Below are 20,945 nucleotides of genomic sequence, written 5' to 3'. Positions count from 1 at the left end.
TGTTTCTATCAAAAAAATTCAAGTACCACAATTAAAAAGTCTCAATAAACATATCATCGATATTTATCCAATCAATTTCTTTAATAATTGTGACGTTTAAACATATCTTAAAAACTTTCAGCACATTTATTATTGTCATCATGTTAAGCTCTATTTCTTGTACTATTTGATTCAAAATTTATTGAAAATATTTATGATTTTTTTTGGTTTTTATCTTCATATTTTTCGTCATCGAAACTTTCAGAAAAAACTGCGAAGTTTGATTTTTTTGCGTTTTAAAAATAGAACTTTTAGGCAAACATTTTTTTTTAAATAGAAAAAATATACAAAAAAATTAATTTATAAAAAAAATCGTGATATTTCGTAAAATACATTTTAAAAATTAAAAATATTTTTGGTAATCATCGATTTGGTGGTGACACAATAGCTAATGATTGTACATATTTTGGATTCATTTCATCCATATCTTTACCTTTTGTTTCTGGTACAAAACAAATGACAAAACTTAAACCGGCCATTGATATGGCAGCATATAACCAAAATGCACCATGTAAACCGAGCCATTCTTGAAAATCTACAAATGTTTTCACACCAATAAAAGCACATGCATAACTAAATGACATTGCCATTGAGCTTCCTAACGCTCGATATTCAAGTGGGAATAGTTCACTAGAAAGCAACGATGATATTGGACTAATACCTAACGAGAAAGCTATAGTGAATATTAAAACACATAATAACGGGATCCAATCGTGTTCACCACCCATCGCTGGTGTTAGAGCTAAAGTTCCCAAATTATTTGAGGTAAATTTTAATCGTTGATGTGATACGTAATATGCGCATGATCCAAATCCAGCTAATGCAAGTGACATAAAAACACTGCTCGCAATAAGTAAAGGTATTCGTCCGACTGTATCGATTAATAATCCTGATAATAATGAGGCTAATAGTTGAACGAAGCAAACTGCTACGGCAGCACCATGAGGATTCATTCCACCAAATGTTTGTCGAAAAATGGAGACTGCATAAAAATTGAATGCATTCGCTCCCGAGAATCGTTGAAAGAACATAAGACCACATGTTGTTAATGCTGGCTTCCAAAGTCGATTCATTATGTCACGTGGAGCTGGAGGTCGTAGAATGTGGTTCTAAAAAATATATTATGGTTTTGTTTATTCTAAGTCTAAAATAAAGTTAGTCGATAAACTTTCATAACGCATCTTAAAATCTGTGTAATTACTCTACTCTCTTAAATACACGGCGAAGAAGCTTACTCCTTTTGTTCACAATTTCATCGACATATTATTTTGGTACGGAACTCTAATTTTAGGGTAAATTTTATGAAATTTGATTAACCCCAGATAAAAGAGTTCACAACTTTTAAACGTCTAAACTATTTTTTATGTAACTTACATTTTTTAAATGTACACATCATTTCCTTTTATTTGATATCAGATTTGGGTATATTTGAAAATATCAGCACGTTCAACCCCACTTTCTCGCTTCACCTTTCCACTCAACCCCCCGAAAGTTAAAAAAAGATAAAAACAATTATTGAAGCTGGTTGTATATTTTCATGCACACCAGTTTCAACCTCAATTTTAACGCCTTACAGCTCTTTTTCGCACTAAAAAGTAGCTTATACTTTAATCCCTCCCCAAGTATAGGTATAAATATTGCGTAATACTAAAACGTTCCCTAATCATTAATTTTCGAAGTGATTAATAAAAAAAATTAAATTCAAACTTAAAAAATTATTTACCTGACGACTAGCTAACACATTTGTTCGTATTGTTGCGAGCTCAAGACGAATATCAGCTGTTGGTCCACGTAACCATTGCAAACTACGGGCAGCTTCAGCATCTCTACCGCATAGTGCCAGATAACTTGGACTTTCTGGTACATATAAAGCACCAAAACAAAGTAATAATGGGGCTAGGCACACAATTGCAGCCAGTTGCCTCCAATCGAGCCATGCTCCAACACTAAACGATAGTAACATTCCCATATGCCCTACAATTTTTTGTAATGCACTTAAAATGCCACGTATATCTCGCACAGCTATTTCGCTGATATAAACCTAAAATAAAGACAATTCATACTGTATCCAAAAATAAATATTTTTACAAGAAAAGACTTTGCAGAATCCTTACGAGAAATGACTTTGGAAAAGTGTCAATAGACCTAAAATCTGGTAAGTATACTTTTTTAAGTCAATAGATTAAAGTTTAAAAAATGATGGGAGAGTCATGCCAAAAAAAAATCGTTGAATTTACTAAAGCTGATCATTTGAAGATTGATTATAGTAGTTGTGTACACACACATACTGCGGTCACACACATAGTGCATATACGCCTGTAACAGGGGTCACCCACATCATTATTTGTTAATCTTTATTTATTTAGCTACATCCATATTTACAATTACATTTATGATGTGGGTGGAGTCGGTTACTTCGTTCTTATCCAAGCGACGACAATGTGATCAGTTCTACCGCAACAATAAATTCGAGCCCACAGCCTAAGTCTAAGTAGACAAACGTTCAAAGTCTATCGCCTTAGACCGCTCGGCCAATTAGGCTCTTATATAGTCAATAACGTTTGGCTATATTGTCGAGTAAGCAGTTAGTGTTCAGCCCGAAAAATTTGTAAATCGAAAATTGGTTGGATTTAAGCCTATTTGACGAAAGGTATTTCGCGTAAAAATTCTGTATATATCATTTTTTGTTCAACTTACTTGCGTAACTGTTAATATTATCGAACAGCAAAATCCACCTAAAAATGCTGTGATAAACATCATTTCAACACAATTAGCGAATACTGTTGCAATCCATGACATAGAAAATGGCACTGATGTAACAATTAGAATACGTCGACGCCCAAAGCGCATTGCGAATCCTCCTAATAAAGCACCAAAAAGTGCTCCAAGTAGACTTAAACTTGCAACCCAAGATGCTTGCTGTGGTGTTACTGTTAGAACTGTAGAATTTCTCCATGTCCCCTGATGATCTTGTAAAGATGCAATTGCTGGTGAACTATATCCTTTACCTAAACCAGCAGCAAATGGACCCAATGATACTGCAAAAGCAGCCAGAAACTGAAAACAAAAATTTGTTATTTAAAAATTGGCTGGAAAATATATAATGTTCTTTAGATTTTAATGCAATAGTTATAGTACAATTAAAGATGTTTCAAATATAGAAAAATGAAAGAAACCGCTCGCATTTTGCTAAAACCTCATTGAATGTGTTTCTTAGATGTCAGTTATAATTAGTAAAATATGAGTTAGTGGCGCAAATCTTTCTATTTGTTAACAAACAATAAATTGTTAATTCAATGAAACGATCAATGTTCAAGTTAACTTGCAAAATTATTAAATAGGCAACTTGAATTGCGTATACGTTGTGCATGTATAATAAGTTTTCGATTAGTCGACAAACACTTAACAATTACGCCATAAAAGTTGCCTATTTACCAATTTTTTAAATGAACTTTAACATTGATCATTTCATTGAATTAAAAATTTATTGTTTATTAACAAATAGAAACATTTGAGCCACTAACTCATGCCTTACTAATGATATTTGACATTTAAGAAACACATTCCATGAGGTTTTAGCAAAATGCGATCAGTTTCTTTCATTTTCCTTTATTAGCTGATTTTTGCAACATCTTTTACTAAACTATTATATAGGGTTTATTGGGAGAATAACCAAAACATTAAATTAAGCGATAATAGGCTACGATAAAAATTTATACGATTTAAACAATAGTAGTATTCCACCGTTTTTAGAATAATAATTGGTGGATGTGTTTTTTTTTTGTGTGATAAAATATATTGTCTGGTTTTTATGTTAAAGTATAAAATAATACTTTTTGAAACCGTAGACAGAAATCAAGAAATGTTCTTGAAAATTCGTTTATAATACCGCTAAATTTAATACTCAATATTTATTGTAGGTATTACAAAAGTTAAATTGTTTAGATTTTGTCCGCGTTACTAAACAAAAGTCAATTTTGACAATGAGAAGTATGAAATTCGACAAGCGTTCTTAAGTTATCGACGTTCGTAATATGTTGAGAACCTTGGAGCCATGGCCCTGCTGGCCTTATCCTTATTTCGACCTTGAAAGACTCTAAGAGATTGTATAGTAAATCGAATCTGGTCGTGAATTGTTTCTAAAGCACTTCTGGAAGGAAGAAGGATATTTAAAAACAAGTCTGAGAATTTGATTTTAAATTAAATACTAATAATATTTCATCCCTAGTAGCTCAGTTGGTTAAAACGTACAAATTGGGTTCGAGGTATGCCTAGAGTAGCGGGTTCGATTCCCGTCGTCACAATAAAAATTAATTCAATTAAAAATTAATTTAATTAATACTTTTTATCATTATTAGGTATCGAATTTGTTCGAGAGTCACAAATAAAAATATTCGGCATCTATATGGTATTTATCCGTTGCATGCTTGACAATTTTTTGTTGCAGGTAGGTAATGTGTTCCTGCCATATACACATTATTATGTTTCTAATTCAGTTGTGTATAGTCTAATGTAAAAAATTTAATACAGGTCGTACTACTAAGATAATAATTTACTAAATTCATGTTTAAAATAGAACGAGCACCAAGGCAAGTTTAGACTTGTGGTTGAAATAATTTGTATCACATTTTCAACTTTGATTATATGAATTTTGTTATAACTTCATGAATGTTAACGTAAAATAAGTATAAAATTTTTCGATATATAAAATTTTTTTATTTATATCGATAGCTAAATAATTAAACTAAATTTACAATTTTCAATATTTTGAAAATTACTCCAGATATCGAAAAATTTTATTCTTATTTTTCGTCCTATATTGTCAAGTTATAACATAATTCACCATCAAAATTGAAAAAATATATATTTTTAAATTTGTGTCGCCACTACCGTGCTCATACATCCTTAATTAGTCGGACACATGTCGGGTAACCCCCTCTTAATTTTCAGAATTGTCCAACTTTATATAAATCTCGCTCATAGAACATTTTAGTTGCACGAATTCGGAAGTCCAGCCTATATTTTATGATATTGTATTGTCGAAAGCTTATACTTGAAAAAGTATAATACTTTCAATGGATGAACATAAAAAATAACATACCACCCACTCAGCAAATGCTTTGTTTTATTATCAAATAAATCATTTTTAAATAAATATTTTGTACCTTTAGAATAAATTAATTTTAAATTCTCGTTTCTACGCACATTTCGATTCAAGAGATTTGTTTGAGTTCGATAATAGAATTATAAAACAGATTAATTCGACCGAAATCTATTGTGGGTGTACTATTACAATTAAGTTTTTGAATGAATAATTTCGTTCTAAAAATAAGCTGCCCACAAAGTGGAAAATTAAAAATTTTTAACATTTTTTGAAAACAACTATTTCTCTGCTAAAAATCAAATATGAATGAACTTTTATATTACTGTTGGAACGATTGTAGTATTTTGTCTATTCACGAATGCGAATGTTTATTTTTAACATTTGCGAATGCAAATGCGAATACTAACTTTTAAATGAAGTATTTGCAAATTGGCATGTATTAACTTAATACATATACAGTGAATAAAGCCGATAAAAAGTGTCGATAATGGAAAAGTTGGGAAACAGCACCGAATTTAATGAAACAATTTGTAACGTGTTTTTCTTACCCCAAGGAATATTTAGCCAACTTAACTTAGTTATAGAAGGGCATAGGCGATCAAGGAATCTGATGTAAAATTACACGGATTCTATCATGTATTCCGATGCCATCTTTGACCGAAAATTCCACATTTTGGAACAAAAACAACATACTAAGTAGTTATCATCCAAACTGTATTCTAGGGGATATTTTCGGACGCTGATTACAAATCCGATGTCAGATAACACGGTTTCTATCACATCTTCCTTATATCATGCCATTTTTGGGCCAGAATTTCACTTTTTTGAACTAAACTACTGAACTAAAAGAATAAAGATAATATAATGTAATTATTGTTATTTTTGGAGTCGGTGTCAGCCAAGGAAACAACTCTGACAGAACAGTTAGCTACATTAGCTTGGCTGACACCGACTCCAAAAATAACAATAACTACATTATATTATCTTAATTTTTTTACTTTTTAGTGAATATTAATTTGTTTTGGAAAAGTTTTTCTTTTGAAGTCGGTTTTCTTTTTGTTAAAAGTTTTTTATTTTTTTATTTTGTGATTTTTAGTGAATCTGAAGTGCACTAACTAACTTATCACTAAAAAAAGAATAATCGAAATCGGTTGTGTGATATTGAGTTATTCGTCCTCTTGTCGTACATACTTGGTGTAAAGTTAAAATTTTTATGGTTTTCTCATGGATGCCGTTGTCAGAACTAGACCAAAATGAAATGGGACCACACGGGAAGCCCCAGCTTTCAAATAGATAAAGAATTATCAAAATCGGTTCACCCAGTCTAAAGTTTTGAGGTAACAAACATTAAAAAAAAAATAAAAATACTGTCGAATTGAGAACCTTCTTTTTTTTTGGTTTGAAGTCGGTTAAAAAAAAAGCATTTTTAAAATAGACACAAACATCAACAATAAAAGTAATATCTCAACATATTACATAATATTTCCTTTCGTCCTGTTTATGCTAATGTACCTTTTACAACAGCTTCTTGTATGATGTAAAATCTTTGTGGTTTATTTTATTTAATAAGTAGTGTATTGAGTATTTTCCGGTAAATTTTTCTTGATAGATATAACCTATTCTAATGTGGTATAACAATGAATGCATATAGGTATAAGTATAGTATGTATGTATTATATGTATATTATATACGTACAGTATTCTTTCCCGGACGGATATTATCGATTATTTCCCTTCCTTAACATACTAAGCTGTATGATATTACACATGTGGTCCCTTAAGGGAAATACGTGCAACATAAATACCTTTTATATATGTATATAGTCTATTAGTTTTATTCTGAAAATACAAAGTATGTCGTAGCTATATGCATTCAAAAAATTATATTTAAAAGTTTAATGGAAGCTGTTATTGAGCTTCCTTCAGTGGCGGATTTAGACTTGATGCTGCCCTAGGTACAGTTTGATATGCCGCTGTTTTTGCTTTGTGAAAGGAGTGATTATTATTACCTTTTTTTTGGTATCTTAATCCTAATATTCTATTATCAGTTCCTAAAGGAATGATTATAATTGAAATTAAAAATCTAATTTTCAAAAAAAAGTCTGTCATCACGATAACTCAAAAACGAAAAGAGATAACAAGCTGAAATTTTTATAGCGTGCTAAGGACGTAAAAAGTGAGGTCGAGTTTGTAAATGAGCAAAATAGGTCAATTGGGTCTTGAGTCCGTAGGAACCATCTGGCAAACCGTTAGAGATAGAATAAAAATTTAAACTAAAAAATGTTCCTTATAAAAAATAAACAACTTTTGTTTGAAACATTTTTTCGTAAACATCACTGTTTACCCGTGAGAGTACAAATTAGGCGAAAATTGTATAGTATGCATTATATCGGAATATTAGTTATGTATCTGTGACATGTATACGTATGTGTAATGTGATAGAGTAATCAACACTGTCTATACATGGTATTTCAACAATTAACTCAGTCAATTGTTTGTTTACACTTTTATTTCTATACATCATACATCAGATTTAGCGTTTTCAGTTGATCAGTATAAGTACATACGACGATATTCAAAGCTCTAAATCATGAAGAAGAAACTAAAGATACTGAAGCTTCTGACATCTTCTTTTCAAAGTATGCTAATATTTTCTACCAGGCGCGGCATTATTGTTATTAACATCTGTTGAACTGTCATAAATGCAGTTGATATGTTAGTGTAGGTAGGGATATCAGAATTACAATTTATCTATATATTGCTTCGCCTATAGTATTATTTACCAACATAAAAATTCTCCGTGTACCTACAGGTATTTGTATGTATGTGTATACAAATATGTACTACATTTTCTTATTTCTTAAAGCTTCTGAAGTGTAAAAACATTGCTATCCATGCTGCACATGTTATGTAGGGGAGACATAGCATATAATAATGTACGGGGGTATAAGACAAAGTTCTCCTGAAAATAAAAATTTATATTTTATTGAAAAATTTTTTACACGGAAAGAAACTAATTTCGATTTTTGACCCATTTTCCTAGATCAGTTTTTTTGTATTTTATAAATACGTATTTCGACTACCAAGTAGTCATCATCAGTAAGAATTAGCTAGTCGTGATTACTCTTATTATGAATGTTACTCTTTGCTAATTTGGTGGCGGATTGCACGGCGGAGTGCAATTTTAATAATAAGCTATTCCACTATTTTTGAAAAAGTACTTCAAAATGTTGATTTTGCTAATAAAAAGCCCCCAGAAATTTCGGAAAAATACACACGCTTTCTTGCCAAAAACTGGGCATACAATTTGATGACGTAATATGGGTATCACTATACGAAATAACACAAATAATTTTGACAGATATATTCATAGACATCTGATTATAATATAAATATAAATACTTATCTATGTATATATTATACCCAACTGTCTACACTGAACTAACTGGTGGTCTATGACTCATACCGCTACGACATCAATTTTCATGATTTATGTTTGACTAACGATAATACCCTATTATGAGTGTGGACCCAAATAAAGAAAAAGTCAAAACGTGAATTTTCTCATGAAAATTGCCATATGGGTATAGAAAAATATTCCAAGCAACTTTTTCTAATAGTTTTTTCATTAATTATCTCTGACGCTAGGAAAAATATTAACATTCGGCGCTATTTGTCAATTTGTAGTAGGCTGAGTTTAAAGTTTTGATTTCGATTAAGTATCTTAAATAAAGTGACCAATCACCCGGTACAACATTGCAAATAGATATTCCTATAAATAACGAAAATATGAGAGTCTTCATCGTAAATGTGATACTCTGTACATAATACAAACCAATTATAATACCCTAGCTCTACAATGCAATATAAAAGAATTGCCTAAAAATTCCTTAAATAAATTTTGACTCAATTTTTCCCTTAGAACTTAAAAAAATTTCACTAAATTTAGGTGGAAAGGGGGATTTGCCAATATGGTAAATCTTAACAAATGGCATCGATAACTACCCACTCATGTTTACGTACAGCCCACACACAAGCCTATGTATCATTTGCCCTGATCTCCTCTATATAGTAGTAGGTAAACTCTATACATTGATAGAGCATAACCTAGACGATGACACGTAGAAGATACATAAAACTAAACTATATATACCTATACAATGATGATAAACAACCCATATTATTTGTATATAGGTCACCCTACCATTATATGAAAGTAAAATTTATTATATGTATTTACTATTATTCTACGGGTTGTCACAAAATCTGAGCATGGTCTAATGTAAGATATTCACTAATATTCTGTGCAATAAGATCGCATCTCAATCTTTAGAGAGATCTCTTAAAGAGAATCAAGTAATCAAGAAAATCTATATTAAAATTTTTTTATAACCCAATCATCTTAGTCAAAATAAGTGGTCAACCTCGGAATATAACGGAATAAGTTGAGTTTTTGTACAAACCTTTATTTTGATAGCGCAAATGTTGTCACAAAAGTCACACATGGTCACGCGTGCGCGTCCTAAGATATTCAAGCTCAAAGGTCTCGAAAATTAGTAATTTGTGAATATCTCGTTTTTTATGCCTTCAATCGTATTAACATAAAAGTTTTTATATAAATTTTGTCTGAAACTTGAACCGTTTTTGAAAAAGAGGGCGCAGAAGATGGGAAGCTCGGCTTATCGTACTTCAGAGCTAGGTCAATATTTATAAATATAAGGTATTAAATAATTCACGGGTTCACGTTCACGGGTTTTATTGTAGAATTCGTACAATGGGTCATTAAAGAAGATAAAACCGTGGAGTGCTATTAAATGATAAGATGGAAATTGAAGATATTGGTGAAAAAGCACCCCTTTTGATTTTCTCCAAATATCTCGTAAACGAAGCATAATTTCAAGAAATGGTATATATAATTTTTCGTAGAGAATTAAATTTTATTTGTACTAATATTTTTCAAAAATTAAAAAAAAATTTTTTTTAATGCCAAATCAGTTGAAACAAATAAGAAAAAAATTTCGATTAGTAGGTACAGAGAAGATATCGCATCGATACAAAACTAGTTACAATGGCTATTTCTGAAATCTTGACCACCAACTTTTCTCACGATTACAAGGCTTTCTATAGTTTGTACAAGTTAGGATAGGTTAGGTTATATTGGCTGTCCATGAAGGACACACTTAGGCTATAGAGCCCTTTGTGATACCAGATATGTGTTTTACCACCTTTCCGCTGATTGATTGATGATTCCGCTTTCATTTATCAGTTCCTCAATTTCAGAGGCTGAGTGCACCTCCTTCATGCATATACCATGCACAACACCAGCCCATCACAACTATTAATTAAATTAATTTTTGTTGCGACGGCGAGAATCAAACCCGCTACACTGGGCATACCGCGGACGGAATTGGTAACGCCTCAACCAACTGAGCTACCAGGGCGACATAGTTTGTACAAAATAGAATAATTTTCTTTCTTTTTGTTCTAAATTTCTGATTTACGTTTGGTTAGGTTATATTGGCTGTCCACGAGAGACACAGTCAGGCTATAGGGCGCATTGTGAGATACAATATATATCTTTTACCACTTTTTCCGCTAATAATTTCATCTATCAGCTCCTAAATTATTTTGAATGTCTGAGTACATCTCCTTCATGCATTTACCAAGCACTACACCAACCCATCACAATTATTAATTAAATTAATTTTTGTTGTAACGGCGGGAGTCGAGCCCGCTACCTAAGACATACCGCGAACGGAATTGATTACGCCTAAACCAAATGAGCCACTAGAGTTGAGAAATTTTTGATTTGAAATTATGGCAAATATACTGAATTTATAAAAAATATGTGGGAATTAATATACAGAATTTATAAAAAATATGGCAGTCACACACTTATTTTATCTCTTCAAGGTTTGTAAAATAGTTGTCCGAGATGTGTGCGTTTCTTCTGATTCATCCTTTACAATAACATCATTAACGATAAAACTAAATAATTTTAAATGAAAATAATTATTGTTCATAAATAATAATGATAACTATGATAAGAACAATAAAATAAATTTTAATTCAAAATTTAACTGTAATTTACTGACAATTAATTTTAATGAACATAGATCAACATTGTGTTCGTTTCTATTATTAAACTCGAAGAGGTAAATGTAGTATGTTCTGTATAATACAAAAATAAAAAATTTATAGAAATCCCCGACACAAAATCAGGACTGATTGATTCGTTTGTGGCATCGTAGCTCCTAAATAGATAGACCGATTTGGATTTTGTTGGTTTGATTCTAAGATAATTCGATCGAGAGTTTTTTTAGCTATATGTTTCAAGAAACTCTGCTCGGCTGTTTGAAGATTATCATCTCTTTTCTACTTGTTATCGAATACGAAACCCTACAAAAAGTAACTGTAATTTATACGATTAAGTTGGCAGATTTTGCCAATAGGGTATTATCGTTAGTCAAAAATAAATAATGAAATCTGAAAACAGTTAAAATTTATGTAAAAATATACTTAAATATTCTGATTTCGAGTCAGAAAAGCACATTTTTCTTTTAAAATATTAAAATTAAAAATCGTAATTTTTTAACTGTATATCACGTGACCTAAAACGCGGGTAAGCCATGCTGTGATATCGTACTGGTATCAGTGATAGACCATCAATTAGTTCAGTATAGACAGCTGGGTATAATGTATACATAGATAATAAGTATTTATATTTATTATAATCAGATGTCTATGAATATATCTGTCAAACTTATTAGTGTTATTTCGGTTAGTGATACCCATATTACGTCATCAAATTGGATGCCCGCGTTTTTGACAGTTTAAAAAAGGTTTAAAATTTAATTTAAGTTTTTGGCAAGAAAGCGTGTGTATTTTTCCGAAGTAAATTTTTGGTGGTTTTTTATTAGCAAAATCAACATTTTGAAGTACTTTTTCAAAAATAGTGGAATACCCTATTCTTCGCTTGAGTTTGGTCCGTTGTTCATGGTGTGAACTATCATAAGGGTCGCATTCATGAACCATTTGTTTGATAATTTTAAGTAATGTTAATCTTAAACAGTATTCTTTCTTATTGTAATTTTTAATTTTATGAATAATTTACATTTTAGTTTAAAATTTTTCTTATTAAGCGTTTATTGTAATAACGTTAACAACTTTTGTTATTATTTTAACACGCTTTACCAAACTTTATTTTGATTAATATGATGTTTTAATGAAAGCAGCAAAGAAAAACTTATATTTCATTTTAGCATATACAAATATTTAATCTTGTTTTTTATAATTTTTCCATCCATTAGGGTAAAGTTGTTTAGGTCCCCACTAAATATTTGGCCAAGTCTAACAAACAAGTCTATAAGCAAGCGTGTTTTGTAGAAAGTGATTTTTAAAATAAGGTTAACAATTTTGAGTTTGTATAGGTAATTGAAAAAACTAGCCCATTAAAACCAAGTTTTTATTATACTCCCTTTTTTTTCTAAACAAATTCTTTTGTCGCCACGAATGTGCCTGCAAAGTTTCAGCTCGATTGGATCACGAGAAAATGATTAAAAACCGATTAAAATTTTTTTCGGCAGACAATCAGATAAGTAGACACTACAAGTTAAATGAGCAAAAAGAAACATGAAATCATCATGGAAAGTTTTTTGGATGCATGGTGTAGTTCATGAAGAAAATATTCCAAGCGGTCTTCCTTAATAGTTTGGTTTTGGGCTAGGAGCAATGAAACTGAGTCTATTGCCGTATCAAGGTTGGCACATTTTTCAAAATAACAGAAAGTAAATTAAAAATGAATTTTGTAATTTATTTTAGCCCATTGGATCATTTTTAGTTTAGTGGATACCATTTTGACCGTAAAGGACGGTGATATCCATGACAATAATAAATAAAGCAAAAATCAATAAGCGAAAATAACCTTCTTGTATCATTCCGTTCCAATTTGAACGACAAGCGCCGTATATTTTGGCTAATTTTTTAAAGTGCGTTTTAGTATTTCATTCTGGATGTAAAATCAACAATCGATGTAGAAACAATAACTTTCCCGATATTTGTAGCCAAGTGCTTGTATTTTTCTAATTCTTTCCTAAATGAAAGTTATACATAAGTCAAAAGTATGGCTGACATTAACGACCTTCCCATACATGTTCTACCTACATAGAGAATTTTCTTTTTTCTTGTTGTTATAATGAAAACTTATCTTTATAGTTTCTAAATTATAATCCATTTTTCTTTTAATAATATAAAAACTCCATCGATTTAACTAACGAATACAAAAAGGTAGAATCCGTCTAAAGAATATAAAGATAATAATTTTCTGATATATACTTTTTAATAAAAATTTAAAATTTCTTATGTCTAAAAGTTATATAGATAAAGTGTATCTTGTTTGTTGTTTTGTATATGTCACCGGATTATTGTAAGAATCATCAGTTTATAGTAAATTTAGTCAGATTGTAAATTGCGTCGATTGATAAGAACGAACGATACGATTTACCATCTAACGTTTTTTTCATCGTTTTCACTACATAGTATAAAACAAAGTCGCTTTCTTTGTCCCTATGTCCCTATGTCCCTTTGTATGCTTAAATCTTTGATTGGATTTTGATGCGGTTTTTTTTAATAGATAGAGTGATTCAAGAGGAAGGTTTATATGTATAATAACATCCATTAAATAGTGGAGAAGTACTGCTATTTTTGAGGTTAATAGTTAAAAATGTAAAAAGTAAATAAGTAAAAATGTAGTGTATGAATTTAGATATTCCAAAGATAGCAGGAAATCTTCATGGTATAGGGAAAGGGGGATTGTTTTACTCCAAATTTAACGCGTGTGGGCCACGGGCAGTAATGAATAAATCAAAACTACTGGATCGATTTTAATCACATAGGCTATATATTTTATACCCGTGCGAAGCCAGAGAGGGCCGCTATATTTTTATATACAACGTTCACAGTTTTTCTGTAGTGTATTTAGTATCAGCATTGCACCCGTGCAAAGCCGGGGCGGGTCGCTAGTTAATATCTAATTGTCAGTTCATTCTTCTATGTTCGCTGTTGTTCGTTGCTATCGTCCAATACTAAGCGTTTGACTTTACATAGTAAATTTTTAGGTTTAGAACCCTAAACTCGTATTTGAAACATAGCTAAGAACACTCTCCATTAAATTACCTTTCAAACGAAATAAAAAAATCACAATCGGTTAAACACACATAGCGGTCAAACTTATAACACCCCTTGTTTTTTTCGTTCGGGGGTTAAAAATATACAGAAAATAAAATAAAATAATTAAAGCGTTTATTATAAAAAAATAATTTATAGAGCACAAGTTTTTATTGTACTAAATAGTAGAAAATAATTTTTTCTATGAGTCACTCATACATCACTATTAGTAAAAGCTTGAGGTGCTCAATGTAAAATATCAACGGTGATTTGGGGGTACAAATTGGTTTATGGTTTCTCGAAAAAGAATCAGTTCTTGTATCAAGTCTTGAAGATCATCTTTAAAAAAACTTGAAAGACCTTCTTTAAAAGTATTTATGACTGTTCATTCGTCGCTGTTGTCACAGGTAAAACTGCCAGAACATCTTGATTGCAAATATCTAGTTCTTCGAGTGAATTTTTGGCACACCGTTCGGCAATGTGTTTTCGCCTAAGTTGAACTTTGTCGACTCAAATGTCATCGGCAAAACATTCTAGTACAAAAAGCTGAGCAAGAGTTTTCATCAAAATTTTTCATTTTATTGAGAAAGAGACAAGCTTAATTTGATTTAATAATGCGATGAATTCAAATTCTATCTATAATCTTAAACTGAATCAGTTTCTATACACGAGTGTTGAGGTTGAGGATGCTATAACGCGAACCTTGGATTCCGCAATTCTATGTCTCATTCATTGCAGATATCGTTCATGGTTTTGAAAATTTTCCTGAAATCTTCTCCAAGGTCTTCTTTTCGTTCAATCAAAATATGTTTCGCCATATCAGCCAGTTTAATATAGCCTCGCCAAGATCCAGGTTTTCTGTTTGAAGTACTCGACTCAAAGACAAAGTCAAAGAATGAACTAAGCTCAAAATATGCATTTATATCTGACTAGACAATGAAAATGCGTTTCATAAATGGGTGCATTAATTAATTTTTGGGAGCCAAAACCCCTCACTTTCGCACGGGCCTGCTCCAAATAACAGTCCATCAAACGCATGTTTTATTCTTTGAAAAGTTTAAAGCTTTAACGTATGTTTATAAACTAATTATATATAAAAAAAATTCATTGAATTGAAAAAATTGCATTCGTGTCTAGAACTCGAATAGCCTAATTGGTAGGTCTTGACATGAATCCAAGAAGTTCGAGTCCTGGTTGGAGTGTATTTTTTTTAAATTCTGTTTAATTAAGATTACTAGACAAGATATTTGTCAATATTTAGTTTACGCCTGTATGTAACACATTACATCAAAATATAGTCGAATAGACCATGATGTAAATGTCTTGTGCATGATTAAATGTAAACAACAACAATAAGTAATAATTTCTTTGTGTTTTTTGGTGCGGAATACTAACTCTATTGACTTGTATCAAGTAGGTATATTAAATTTTATGGTAAGTTTACTTTAGCTTAAAATAATATTAGTTTTAAGTACAAGTATCTGTTAAATTTGATCTTTATCATTACAATATAAGAACAGTAAGTAGTATACCTATATTACCTACATTGTTGTTCTTCTAAGTGTTTACAAAATAATACACGAACTTTTTTCGGTTAAATTATAAAACCACACTTACGATCTTTCCAGCTCGTTTATAGTTAAGATTGTGCAACATGGTTTTTTTTTTAATCGAAAAGATAAAAGCTTGAATCCTTGTTAAGTATTGGGTTGACGTAATACTTAGATACTTTAAAATAATGTTGGATATATTTTAAAACAACGAATTTAATTTTCGGAGCCATGTTCCTTATCGAACGTTATGATTTGTTTGCTGGTTGGGAGGTAAAACCACAAAAAGTGTAAAGTGCAATAGACTCCAAAATAAGACATGTAGGTTATCTAGGTAACTAAAACTTTTTTAATCGATTCAGCTTGCCATGGATTTTGAGAATATGCAAAAACATTTTACAATCTGTCAATTTGTATTTTTTGCCCAAAATTTATTCGCCTTACAAAAAATTCTTGGCCTTACACATCGTAAGATGCAACTTTTTATTAGTATAATGAATGATTGTTGCGTGATTTTCAAAACTGGCAGTATACGCATGAAATGTGGATAAAGCCGTTGGCTTGATCCTCTTGGGTCTTTGCGCCCGGGTACCACGTACTCTTCACATTCCCGTGTATGACTGCTTTGGGTCAAAATGAAAAAATAGTGATGATAATTCACTCTACTTAGATCGTTCACTTCAGTTGAGTAACAATAAAAAATGTAAGTGGTTATCGTATAATTGATGTTTTTTTCGTTTAGAAGTAGATGCTGAAACGTGTTGTTAGGGGGTTATAAAAGATTATAAAATACATTCAGATGTTTTTCTACAGGTTGGTGTATCAAAAATTAATTATGTATATTTTTTCAATAGGCAAGCGAAATTTACAAAATTTGAAAAACCCCCAACTAATTTTTCGGGTTCGGAACACTAAATTCACACTTGAAACGTAACTAAGAACATTCTTCAATAAATTACCTTTTTCCTTAGACCCTTCTCAAAACATAAGAGATATTGAGGATCATCGCCTATTTTTAAGTTGTTTCAGGTACGGAACCCTAAACTAGCACTTGAAACGTAGCTAAAAACACTGCCCATTAAATTGCTTTTCAAACGAAACAAAAAATCAAAATTGGTTCATCTGTGTAGGCGCTACGGTGCCACAGCCTGTATTCAGGCAGACATACATAGCGGAAAAAGTTCTAAAGAATAAAAATCCTCCATGCATGCAGCGCAATCTTCTACATCGACAGATTTATGTTAGAAAGAAAAGTGGGTTATGGGATTACCTCTGAAAGCTCAGACAAAGAGACAAAGGCTAAGAAGCAAGCACCGTCTAGTGAATTGCAACTTTTTCAGGAGCAGCAAAGATGATGAAGGTGATTGGATAACTGTAGTTTCACTCATTTGTCCTTCTTACCATGAGAAGATTGATCCCACTCGGGTCAGCCGTTTTTTGATGATCTCTCCAATTTGAAGGCCGTTAGTGTCAAAGCATTTCAACTGATCTTAAACAGTTTCATGTCTCAAGGAGCAATGGAGATGCGGACAACCTATCCTTACAAGAAAACTTTATTTTTTAGGTCGCAGGTCGTACCAGTTTGGATTATCATACGGATATGAAACTTCGTATGCGGCTTCGTTCAGGCCATTGTGAAACTTTCTGGCCGTAAGGCCGTAAGCTAAGCTTAAGAAAATTATAAACTTTAGAGTACTTAGATTTCAATTAATACAGAAAATATGAATCCAATTATACAAGCTCTTTTGCGATATCCGTTGTAATATTTATATTTTGTAGAGCGTCCGGTATTTAGGAGAATGATAAAGCATTTTCCCATATATTTAGTTTGGTCTCTACGTTCCTACATGGAATGTTGAATATGGTTCTAATTGTTTAATTAATTATACAGTTGACATAGAAGGATATGAGATGATTGATAGATAAAAAATATTCATGTACATTTTACAGCTTAAAGCTAAGTATAGGTCTTCATTATCAACATTCATTTTAGATAAAATTCAAGAACCCTTATTTTGAAATCCTTTTATTCCTTTATTATAGAAAACATATTACACTACTTACAATAATGGTAAAAACGAAAGGTAGGCTTGTTATGCTTTTAAAATGGTGTTTACTAACTATATAAACTGGAATCATTACATGGAATAACCAGAAATATAAAAATAAAATAAATAATTAATTAAAAAACCAGACTTTGTTAAATAAAATCTGAAAAGAAAGAAACAACTTCAGTCGTTTACATAGCGACTTTAGCAGTCGGGTCCATTAAAATCTAAATCGACTCATATATTCCCAATAATGGGCCCCGACTGTTAAAATCACTATGAAAACTATTTGATTTGTTTCTTTCTTTTCAGATTTTATTAACACAGTCGAGTTTTTGATTTGTCCTGGCAATTTATCATTCCTAATTAAATTTAAACTATTATATCCGGTTGTCCGCCTGTCTATATGTCAAAAACGATAAAAGATATCAAGTTGTAATTTTTATAGCAAGCTTGGGACGTAAAATATGAGGTCGAGTTCGGTAATGAGCACATAGGTCAATTTAGTCTTGGGTCCGTAGAACACATCTTCTAAGCCGTTAGAGATAGAAAAAAAATTTAAATGTTCCTTATAAAAAAATACACAACTTTTGTATGAAACATTTTTTCGTAAACATACCTGTTTATCCGTGAGAACGTAAATTAAGTGCAAATTGTATAGTATGGGAATATCAGTTATGTACCTATGTGTGACATGTATGTGTGTGTAATGTGACAGTGTAATCAACACTGTCTATACATGGTATTTCAACAATTAACTCACAATTCACTTGTTTTTATTAACGTATTACTTCCATGCCTAAAATCCGCCTTTTTTTTCTTGTTTTGTTCAAAAACCTGCTCAAGCACACTTGGGTTTTTATGACGAATATAACGATATCTTAAATGTCGAAATCCATCGAGCAAACAAATAGCATTCATACAAGATATACTCGAAAAACAATATTATCCAGTCGGGTAAAAATTGACATAGTTTAAATACTATATAAATATTAAAATTAAGATAGTTTATTCAAAAAACTTTTAAGAAAAGATCGTTTTTAATCTGTTTATCTATATTTCTTAAAGTTTTCTAGTATTTTTTAGAAAGCTTTTTGTAACTAAAACGATGAAATCTTTGTTCCTTCAAGAACTTGAAGACAGTTTTCAAATTTTAAAAACTAGAATTATAACTAATTTAAGCGTGTAACCCCTTGTTCCCAAATAAAGTTCTAGATCCGCGACAGGTATTGTTTTGTTTTTGTTGAATCGTTTGCAACGTTTCTTTGAATTCAATCTCAATTTATGTGAAAATTAACGTAGCCAAGCTGACTTTATTATAAGTATAAAAATCAATTTTTTTGCAAATTAAAAAATTGTATAGAATAATTACAAGTTTTAGTTGCTGAAATCAAATTTTTTCCAAGTTGTAATTATAACTTATATTCACACTGATTGGCAAAAAATATATAACGTTTGTATAACATTTATTGTCACCTTAAAAAGAGATTTTATATTGATTTTTATTGAGCCTTGATTCTTTTAAGGATGAACCGCCGAACATACAAGAATAAAGAAAATTAACTATGCTGAATTGCACAAAAGACGCTTTTGAAGATCAATAATCTATAAATTAGACATAAATTTTGAATTTTCAAATTGAACATTTTAATGCCTACAGAATCTGTACAAAGTGATTTTGTTTTATGCTTTATTACCAAATGTTAATCCTTTGTATATTATTATTAATATTAACAAAATCACCATGTTTATAAAATAAATAATTACAAATAACAATAAAATGTCAAACTAATTTATTAATTAATCATAAAATTATAAAATTTTCTTTCATTTTACTTTTGTGGATATAATTATTTAAAAAAATTTTTCTTTATAGTTATCGAAAGGATTGGTCTACCGGGATAATGATTCAGCTGTGTTTAGACTGAACATAGCTACGAAAATAAATATGCCAATTTTAAGGGAGCTTTTCACCTTGGTGAGTAAAAAAAATTATAGCGCAGGAGCTGCGTTACCTAAGCGAATTCCCCCAGAGATTGAAAAAATAACACATTTTTCTAAAAATCGAATATTGCATCTTTATTTTTCAATAATTTTTATTTCAAAAACTAAGCGCCTAGAGAAAAAATCACATGAGTAATTTTTTGCTTAAACCTGATAAAAACATACAAAATTTTGCACTTTGCTTCGTTATTTTACAGGTAAAAACAGGTCAGAATTTTAAATAATTGAAAAGAAAAAAGTTACGACTCTTTTCACTTTTTACTGTAGTTTTTTTTCGACAATTTGACACAAAATGCTATATAATTGAAGAAACTCAGGACGAACAAAATAAAATCAACCAGTAAAATCGACAAACTTGTCAACCAGTTATCAGGGCAACAATTTTGAAAAACGTGAAGCTGAGAAAAACGTATTTAAAGAAAAAGAAATCCTATATTTAGAATATGTATATTCGAATAACTCAAAAACATACATTTTGTTTGGATAATATTCTAAAGGTTTAACGATATCTATTGATGAAAAAAAAAATTCCATTTCAAAAAAGTATCAAAGTGAAAAGTCTCTTTAAAGAAAGTTAATTTTTTCCAATAGAGTTATGTAAATAGTACTTGTGTGTCATTATTAGGAATTTAAACTTACCTGTGACAAATATTTCGGTGATTTTTTGGATGTAACGTGATGAACCGTGGAACCTCTCCTCATTATTGTAATTGATGTGGGATCTGGATGAGTTGTTAACTAAAAAAGAAAAAAATTTATATTTATAAAAAAATATGAATATGGGTGATTTTTTTTTGATTAAAATTAAGATAATTTTTTATTACGAAACGTGTTATATAAAAAATAGTAATAATAATAATAATAATAATAATAATAATAATAATACTTTATTATTTCATAGAAAAATATACAAAATTTGTACATGAAAATTGTCAAAAAAAAGAAAGAAAAGAACAGAGTAGATTTACATGTCCAAAAATTCACTGACACTATAATTGCATCTCTCCAGTAACAGCTGCTTGAGACTTACCTTGA

At 30.6% G+C, this 20,945-nt stretch overlaps 1 protein-coding gene across 1 annotated transcript; it reads right to left on the bottom strand.

Annotated features, from left to right (window-relative positions):
- Positions 1–401: 401 nt before the first annotated feature.
- Positions 402–20,612, bottom strand: LOC123298827 (facilitated trehalose transporter Tret1-like). The gene is made up of 4 exons (XM_044880923.1): positions 20,550–20,612; positions 2,737–3,096; positions 1,763–2,080; positions 402–1,148 (listed from the first exon to the last, which is right to left on the bottom strand). The coding sequence occupies exons 1-4, from the start codon at positions 20,610–20,612 to the stop codon at positions 402–404; spliced, it is 1,488 nt and encodes a 495-aa protein (XP_044736858.1).
- Between the last annotated feature and the right edge of the window lie 333 nt (positions 20,613–20,945).

This window comes from Chrysoperla carnea, chromosome 4, assembly GCF_905475395.1.
Source record: "Chrysoperla carnea chromosome 4, inChrCarn1.1, whole genome shotgun sequence".
NCBI lineage: Eukaryota > Metazoa > Arthropoda > Insecta > Neuroptera > Chrysopidae > Chrysoperla > Chrysoperla carnea.
The sequence above is the reverse complement of the archived record's forward strand: the minus strand, read 5'-3'. Positions and strand labels throughout refer to the sequence as shown.